The sequence below is a fragment of the Populus nigra genome, chromosome 2 (genome assembly GCF_951802175.1).
Source record: "Populus nigra chromosome 2, ddPopNigr1.1, whole genome shotgun sequence".
Lineage (NCBI taxonomy): Eukaryota > Viridiplantae > Streptophyta > Magnoliopsida > Malpighiales > Salicaceae > Populus > Populus nigra.
In genome coordinates, this window is record NC_084853.1 from 37,421,302 (window position 1) to 37,430,417 (window position 9,116).

Here is a 9,116-nt window from a genome sequence, read left to right on the forward strand (position 1 = left end):
ACTAAGTGACTTGTGTTGCGATATCAAATATTTAGATTTACATCTGCCTCTCAACGTTTTCAAATACATATCTAGGTGTTAATGATTATTTATTTATTTATTGACATAGATGATCCTTGATTTATTTAATTAGATACGTGCATAAACTTTTTAATTTGTACTTAATAGTTTTTATGTAAAAAACATGTTGAAAAATCTTACATGTTTAATTTTTTGTTTGAAAAAAACTTTGATCCACACAAAGCGTAAGTGCAATAACTAGTAAAAATTAAAAGATATAGCTAAATCATTGTAGCTTTACTTATAAAACTCATTGGAATAATGTTTTGTTTTGTTGTTTTTTTTCTTTTTGTTTAGTATTTTTTTCAATTTAACCTTTCAACATCCTTTTTTTTATTCTTTAGTATTAGGTTATTTTAGGAATTGTGCTTTATATTTTTTTTTATTTCCTTTATATTCTGTTATATACTGATTTCATAGAACAAGTTTTTTTTCTTGATTTCAACTTTCAATGTTAGATCTGTTAAAAGTGTGGTTTCATAATTATTATTTTTATTTTTTTCCTATGAATTTATCGTAGTCTCATGACATAGATCGTGGATTTAACATATTAACTCGAGTTGACTCGAGTCTGGTTTTTTAGACCACTTTTTCTAATTGATTTTTTGTTTGACTACATCCTTCAATATTGACTTGATTGAAAATTGAGTTTCATAATTTTTGTTATTTGCTTTTTAGAAGATTATCTCAATCTCATGATCCGGGTTGCGAGTTTAACAAATTGACCCGGATTAACTCTGTTTATTTATTTTTGTTTCTTTTTTAACTTAAATATTTTTTTAATTGAGATTTTATTTTTTTTATTTTATTTTTATACGGTTATCTTTATCTAATTACGTTTATAAATTGAGTTGTTAGTTTGATGCGGTGGCTAGGCTTAATTTAACATGTTTTTTTGTTTTTTCTTTGATATTTTTTTTTTTGGACCTGCTGGACAGATCACATCAGGCAAAGTTCGAAGGATGAAAACTCATGCAAATTAAATTAGAATAAAGTAACTGAGAACATGAATTATATATAAATTAAGGGTGTCGCTTCATGCCAGCCAAACTGGCACCGCGCGTCTTTGTATCTTTTTTCCTTGTGCTAATAACCTGTAAAACAAGATGGACAGCAGGCCAACAGGAAGGAAGGGAAGCCAATGGTTTTTCAGAGTGAGGTGACCACTTCTAGATCGCCTGATTTTTAAATTAGCCCACCACCACCACCACCACCACCACCACCTGGCTAAGCTTGGATGCCATTAATCAAAGCATTCTTATTATAAATCTCCACAAGTGGTGTAATTAACCTTTCTAGAGGAATGCCAATTTATACCATTTCCTTGTATTTGCCTTGAAACAATTCATTTTCGCCAAAGCTTTCCTAATGAGAAAATTTCAGACTTCAGACCAGTTATTCACTCCTGTTTCACAAAATGAATCCCAGATTAAAGGAGCACGACCAAATTGACGGTCTATATCTGTATATTTTCGTAGTTTAAAAATATTTTTGAAAGGAAGTAGTTTTATTTTTCTTTAATTTTATTTTTTGAATGTTATTATCATTTTGATATTTTGATATCAAAAATAAATTAAAAAAAATTAAAAAAATATTATTCTTATATATTTCCGAGCAACCATTACTGCAATGTGAAATGACTGCAATGTCAAATGGGATAAGCCAAGCCCCGGAGACTTGATCAATGTGGTTAATTTGACTTCGCCGTTGGTGAAAAAATTACCTGCCTGGCTATTGGAGAATTTCAAACATGCCACACCTACATTTTCGGCGCCTCCAAGTGACTTAACCTTTCCAGCCATTACATTTTCTTGACAGAAAATAACATCTGACGACTTTGCTCCTCCATGCGCAGACGTTAACGGGAACACAAAACTCCTCAGTCAAACCTACTCTGTTAATTTCTTCCTACCCTCTACCCTTCTAACTTCCTTGGCAAAGCGAAGAACGAGTTTCAATATTGGGAAGGAATTTTTTTCTGCAAGGATAGATGATCCATTCAGGATAATCTAGAAGTTTGTAATGTTCCTGTCTTGTACATATTATCACCACTCAGCAACAAGTTTCCTGTCTATTTCTGGTCTGTTTATCAGAAAGGGTCCACTTTTATAGGCTAGGTCTTGTTGAATTAGTACTAACCATTAATTAGGCTGGAAATCGGACTGTTGCAGAACAGACGCAAGGAAATATTGTCATGCAAGAAGAAATAAAACTTGCATGACTCTAACCCTGATTTCTTTAGTCTTCTCAAGATTTGTGTGTTGTTCAGAAACAACATACGTAACCTGTCAACAACTCTTGACTTAAACTTCTCCAGCTTTACTTATAAATTGGATCACAGCCAGACTCATTCCAGCCAACCAATTAAGGCTCTTATAATCCATAACAATCCACCTCCTGAAAAAACTTGTTCTGAACTTCCGACTGTATCTTCTTCTCGCTGACTGCATCTCAGCCACTGGTGCAATTTTAGACCACTAGATTCATACTAGAGGGTCACTGCCTAGAACCCAAAGGGTGGATAGTTCGCGGATCGCTGCAAGAAAACACAAACCCAGATTGCCAAACTGGATTTCCTTCTTCTGTACTTTTCTGTGAAATATCTGTGAGACCACAGTACAATTAGAAATTGTGAAATCCTCTTCCCTTGAAATTAATTATAAACCTCAACACAAGAGTCTTTGGACATTCAACATCTTCATGGCTATTACCTCAACACCTGCATTGTTTATTAGCATACTTCTCTCCTTAGTCCTCATTTCTTCTGCTCAATCATGCTCAAAATACACCTTTCCAGGTAATCAAGCATTCAATTCTTGCATCGACCTCCCTTTCCTAGAGGCTAATCTCCATTGGAACTACATTCCATCCACCAGAACTGTTCGCATAGCATATAGAGCCAAGCAAACTTCTACAGGATGGATTGCATGGGCAATCAATCCAAATGGTGCAGGCATGGTTGGATCACAAGCTCTTGTTGCCTTTCATAATTCTAATGGGAGCTTGACTGCCTATCCAACCCCAATAACTAGTTATACCACATCAATGCGACCAGGAGCTCTCAGCTTTCACGTGTCAAACATCTCTGCAACATATGCAGATAATCAGATGACTATCTTCGCTGTGCTGGGCCCTCTACAAAATGGAACTGCTGTTAATCATGTCTGGCAAGCTGGGAATTCAGTTATAAATGACATCCCTTCGAGTCATGCTACAACAGGACCAAATATTCAATCAATGGGGACATTGAATTTTCTTTCAGGATAGAAGAAAATATTGGAGGGGGAAGCTTGAAACACCTGTGTATTCTAGCCTCCCTGTGTTCAACTAGTCCAAGTACATCTGCAGGTTTCCAGATTTAGTCATTTATTCCATCGCACTGTCATTATGAGCACATGTTTTCAGGTCTTCGTCTCTGCATAATAAATAGTGAAATCACGTATCTGGCAAATCCTAGTAGGTTCACTGTTCCAAGTATCATGAACGCTTCCGTTTTCCAAGTACTCTACAATTCTCTGAATACTACAAATAGGACATTTAAAATTTCATCCAAGTATCACTTTAGTTTTAAGAAAGAGAGGGGAAAAAAAAAGCAAAAGAAAAAAAAATGTTCACACCATTATGATACCTGGGTTACAAAATAAATTTTTATATACATTTCCCCTAAAAGAAGGAGACAAACTTAAGAGATGCATGATAATTTCAATGTCATTGTATAGTCAAAATGAGAGCTCTTAACTTGTCAACACAAAATTACTTACCTAGTTAAAGTTCTACACAGTAGTAATACAATATGACAGTTGGACAATTTTTGAAAACTACTCATGTGTGGTTACACATGTGTAACCACATTATCAATCAATTTCAGTAATTCCTCACACTTAGGCTGTGTCATTGGTAATTCCAGTGTCACCTGCCAAAATTGTTAGGAAAGAACTTTTAGTAGATATCGTATTGATGTAAAAGATTTAACAGATATAATACACAAAGTGCAAAGATAAGACCCATAGCTTGGGGTAATCACATGGGAGTAGGTTCAAGTCCTGAGATGTCAAAACACTTCATGAAAAAAAGTTAAAATGGGATCGTAAGTGGATGATGGCATTTTTAAGCATAGAGCAGAGGATCTAAGCCAATAGCTACATAAGACTATTCTAAACAATTGGAGAAGGCTATTCTCTTGAAGGTTAGGAAATGCAAGGTCAGTTTTGATAAAATAGTCTACCTTACAATTCAGCAAACAAAATGCTGTAATCTTCTCATTAGAAGTTGGCACGCTGCCTGAAAGAACAAAACCAGGCACCTATTGAATCCAGTTTAGGACAAAGGATGCCTGTTTCAACTTTCAATAAGCATTAACCACCACATTTAGTTAAATTAAATGGTAAGTTCATGGAATCAACCTATTTTAATTTTTAAATACATTTGACTCCATAGTGTTCACCTATCCTTTTCTTTTGGCATGAAATTAATTGATGAGAAGTTAATCAACTGCACAGGCTGAAGATTAAGCAGCAAACAAAATTATTTGATTTCAGAGTGGTCCACTCCAGACCATCTCACGCTAGACATCAATGACAAGCATGCCCTTGATTACTTCAATAAATCAAGACTGTGATAGCTTCAACAGCTGCATAAACCAAAGTAAAAAAATCTCACCTCTTTGAAGATTTCACTGCGAGAAGCCTCCTGAAAACCCTACACCAGACATGAAGGACTTCTGTCAACCTAACAGAGACTTGATGAAAGAGCAAGAGCATGAGCATAAACAACAACCGCTAGCCCTTTAAAACCACATACAAGAGTCTGGAATTTGTCCATCTAAATATGGACTGTATACATGCAGAAAACAAAACTTCATGAGCATATTGAGAGAGAGAGAGAGAGAGAGAGAGAGACCAAATTACAAAACATATTAAGAGATGATCCATTTGATTCTCCAATTTTAGCACGGAATACATGGATCCCAAGGTCCCGAACAGCATAGGCCATCATCATCAACACAGATTCCTGCCCGAGTCCTTTTCCACGACTATGCTAGATAAAAAAAAGACCATAAGAAATGAGGATGAAAGAACTGCATAAATAACCAACTCACTTTGCACCCATCAAGAAGAAAGTACAGAGAAGAGTTGAAAGAATGTGTTTTATTTGGAATATTCTAAATTGATTGCCTAATAACATCTCCTGCATAAAATTTACCATTCATTGCCTAATTAATAATTGATAACAACGTGACAACAGGAGCCGGACTTGCCAAGGGTTAAATCTGAGCTATAACATCTTCTCTGGTTCTCAAAGAAAAATGAAATAAGAAAGAAAAGAAAAAAGAAAGAAAAGAAAATGTCCTGAGAAGACCTAGCTGTGATACACATGCTATCCCACTTCACTACTCTTGACTTCGCACACTCTAGAGAGATTTTTAAGCATAGTATTCTTCTACTTTTCACAAAGATATAACTGAACCATAAGAAAATCACGAAACCTCTGACTAAATTATAAATTAACTGGGAAATTAAGGTTTATTCCAAAAATTGTGAGAGCTCTCTACTTGACAAAGGTATATTATATTCCAATACATTTTTGCTAATGGTAAATCAACACGAATTCCATATTTCCTTCATTGCAACTTAAGAATAGTAGATTCAATGGGATGACTGCAGCAACTGTGAAGAAGAAAGAAAAATAATAGAAATACCTCTTTGGTTCAGCTATCATTATCTCGATCTCGGCCACTTGAGGATCATCCACATCATTCATGAATATATTTACATCGCCTACCATAGCTGCAAATGGGTAAACTATTAATCCCTTGAAAAGAAAAACATTAAAAAAAAAAAAAAACTATGAAGGAAAACCTTCGACATGAGGATCTCCATGAACAAAACCAGCTTGTATCATTTCCTTATCCAGTACAATAAAAGTCCTTTCTGCAAACAACAATAATCAAAAGAAAGATCACAGTAAATATAGTTATTGAAGCAGAAAAGAGAGAGAGGGAGAGAATACTGAGGGGGTCTTGGGTCCAAGAGAGCTGCATCTGATACTCGTCTTGAAGGGATAAGAGCTCAGAGCCGGTGGCTTGGAGGAGAAAGGGGTCTTGCATCCAGTGGTGATACTTTGGGACGTGGGCCTCCATGTAGGGCACAAGTATCACCTTCTCTCCTTCCAAGCTTACTCCTCTCATTTCCTCACTCTTACTTTGCAGCCCACCACCGATTATGCTTTGCTGCAAATCACACTCTCCTCTTGTTGCTGCCTTACTCTCCATCCCTCCAAGAGATCTCGTGTTCTTGAATACTTGATAGCAATAAAATTAGGAATTGCAACGAGCAATTGCAAAAAGGATTAAATTGTAATCACATATAAACTCACAGGGACCCCGTATGTAATTTTCAATATAAGGGATCAGCTAGTTGTTTCTCTAAGAGCTCAGGGACTGAATAAGCGGTTTTATCGTATTCCTTGGGTTTGAGAAAAATGGAGCTGGCAAATATAAGGGCCCACGTTTGATAAAAAAAGGCCCATCACCCTCTCCCAACCTCAGCTTGGTTTCAAACATCTGCAAGGGCCCACAAGTTCCGTTCAAGATTTAATTCACTGCTATCACCTGGGTAAATATCCAATCCAAAAATAGTGCACCAATAATTACGTCATCATATTTAAGTATTCCAATTTTCTTTTTTTTCCTTGAAATTATACTTTATATTCTTATAAATTTAAAAATTAAAATAAAATAAAAAAATAAATTTATTCTCATATATAATATAACACAAATATGCTGATGATATATTAATTTCTCTTTTCAATTTATTCCTCTCTTCTTTTCTTTTCTCCATTCCGTCTCGATTAAAATTCTGTAACCAATAAAAATTAATTTGAATTTTTTTAGGGTTTTTAAAAATCCCATAACAGCACATTTTAAAGCATGATTTTCCTAAAAATTAAAGCATAAATGGATAATAAATTAATAAGTTCAATTTTCCTAAACAAGAAAGCAGATGCTTAGCTCGAGAATTCATTAAAATTCATGATTCCATTACAGGGGATCCAAACACAATGCAAGTTAAATTACAGACAGGGAATGATGTTTAAGAAAGATAAATCACTCTTTATAAAATCATTCAGCATGAAATCAAATGTGGTGTACCTGCCATGCTTGTTCATTGTACGATATGACTAGAGTAAAAAACTAGTTTAGATAAATGTAATGGGGGTGGTGTTTGGTTACAGTTCTAGAATAATAAAAAAAGATAAAAATAGTAAAAATAAAAATAATTTTGGTTGAAGAAAAAGACTATTTTTTATTTCTAAAATATTCTTGTAAAAGACTTTTAATTTTAAAAATATTCAACTAAGACATGTAAGAATAAAAATTACTATTATCATAGTTTTAAAATCTAACTCGGGAGGTCAATGTAGGACAATACTCTTATCATGAGTCAAGATGGTCAACCTAAGGTAAGGCACAAGTCAAGTTGACTATCAACCTAGGTTAATATAACGATAAAAATAGTTATTATCATTATTTTAAAACTTAACTTGAGGGTTGATATGAGATAAGACCCGAGTCATGAATTGTTTAGGTCAACTTAATGGTTATTTTATTTGAAAAAAAAACATAAATAACATGTATTTTGTTTGAAAATAATATTACTAGTGGTACTTAAATTCTCAACATCGTGGCATGAACTTGCATATTAGTCAACAGATCTATGATAATAAATTATTATAAAATGATTAAAAAAATATATTAAAGTGTTTCATCGCTCATATCATAATAGAAAAATCTAATTCTTTTAGAATATTTAAGTAATTGAATTAGACATTATCATGTATTTGAAAAATGTACACACTTAAAATGATGGATTGTTTGATCAATGGTAATATTTATACATTAGGAATTGGCCCGTGTTATAATATGGGTCCATATTTTTCTATGTAAAAAACAATGTTTGAGTGCCACGATCACATTTCAAAGAAAAAGGAGAAATCAGCGCCTTGAATTATAGCACATTTTAATTAGAAGATAAAAGAATATGTAATGATATTAATTGAACAATTAAAAAAAATGATCACGGTACCTTGAAAAACAAATATATGGAAGCGTAAAATTAAAAAAAATGATAAAAAAATTGAATTAAGTCAACAAATGCTAAAGAACAAAATAAAAGAAAAAATAACTAATTAAAAGATCTAAAATAAAAATTAAAAAAATAAAAGTAAAAATATAAATAAAAACAAATTATAGGGTAACTAAAGTTTTTTTAATTAGAGAGTTAAATTGAAAAGAAAAATAACTTAAACAAAAAAAATAAAAGAATGAGAATAAAATTAAAAAAAAAACATCATAAACTTGAATTGAAGAATAAGATTAAAAATCAATAAAATTTTATAAAGAAATTAAGAATAAAAAATTAAAAATTAAAAAAAATAAAGAACAATTAAGAAATAATATATCAACAAAAGGAAGGGGAAATAAGAATAAAAATGAAAGACGTGGAACTGATTACCATTACTATTCCTAGTTGTGATGATAGGAAATTATTATCTTGAAAACGACATAAATATCCTTTAACCAAAGGCTTTTATCATGTTGATTTAAATGGCATTTAAGTAATTTTACTGGACATTAAAATACACACACACACACACACACACACATACATATAAGGGCATTTTAGTATTCGTACTTTTCATATAAAACAAAACGACCCTATCACCCTTCCGACAGTTACCTGCTCAGACCTGTGAAGTGTAGCAAGCAATTCAAGAATCAAGGTTTTTTCACTTATAATGGCTTAGCTTCAAAGCGAAGCAGCAGACTCCAGGCTCCTGGAGAAAATTATTCAAGAAAATGATGGGAACTCAGTATACTATCCACAAAATGATGGCACACTACAGAGTCGACTCACCATTACGTATCCACTACTCAAAAACAAACAAACGCTAGACTCTCTTTTTCTTATATCCACCGAATTATCACTCGAAACTGCCTTTCCTTCAAAGTTAAGCACCACAGGAAACTCCACAGTAGTGATTCTCATAGTTTATTT

The 9,116-nt window shown here is 33.2% G+C and overlaps 2 protein-coding genes across 2 annotated transcripts; one reads left to right on the top strand and one right to left on the bottom strand.

Moving 5' to 3' along the window:
* The first annotated feature begins 2,424 nt into the window (after positions 1–2,424).
* On the top strand, positions 2,425–3,571 carry LOC133681440 (cytochrome b561 and DOMON domain-containing protein At5g47530-like). Its single transcript, XM_062104489.1, has one exon. It carries the CDS (start codon positions 2,761–2,763, stop codon positions 3,325–3,327), a length of 567 nt encoding a protein of 188 aa, XP_061960473.1. The 5' UTR covers positions 2,425–2,760; the 3' UTR covers positions 3,328–3,571.
* Positions 3,572–3,693: 122 nt separating this feature from the next.
* On the bottom strand, positions 3,694–6,487 carry LOC133681439 (GCN5-related N-acetyltransferase 9). The gene is made up of 6 exons (XM_062104488.1): positions 6,070–6,487; positions 5,919–5,990; positions 5,759–5,846; positions 4,960–5,092; positions 4,720–4,758; positions 3,694–3,973 (listed from the first exon to the last, which is right to left on the bottom strand). Exons 1-6 carry the CDS (start codon positions 6,329–6,331, stop codon positions 3,893–3,895), a joined length of 675 nt encoding a protein of 224 aa, XP_061960472.1. The 5' UTR covers positions 6,332–6,487; the 3' UTR covers positions 3,694–3,892.
* Positions 6,488–9,116: the final 2,629 nt, after the last annotated feature.

Excerpts from the sequence above, each read along its gene's own strand:
- LOC133681440 (XM_062104489.1), top strand. The coding sequence starts at position 2,761 with ATGGCTATTACCTCAACACCTGCATTGTTTATTAGCATACTTCTCTCC.
- LOC133681439 (XM_062104488.1), bottom strand. The coding sequence starts at position 6,331 with ATGGAGAGTAAGGCAGCAACAAGAGGAGAGTGTGATTTGCAGCAAAGC. Across the intron at positions 5,847-5,918 it reads TGGAGATCCTCATGTCGAAG|CTATGGTAGGCGATGTAAAT; the intron begins GTTTTCCTTCAT and ends ACCCATTTGCAG. Across the intron at positions 4,759-4,959 it reads TTAATATGTTTTGTAATTTG|GGTTTTCAGGAGGCTTCTCG; the intron begins GTCTCTCTCTCT and ends TGTCTGGTGTAG.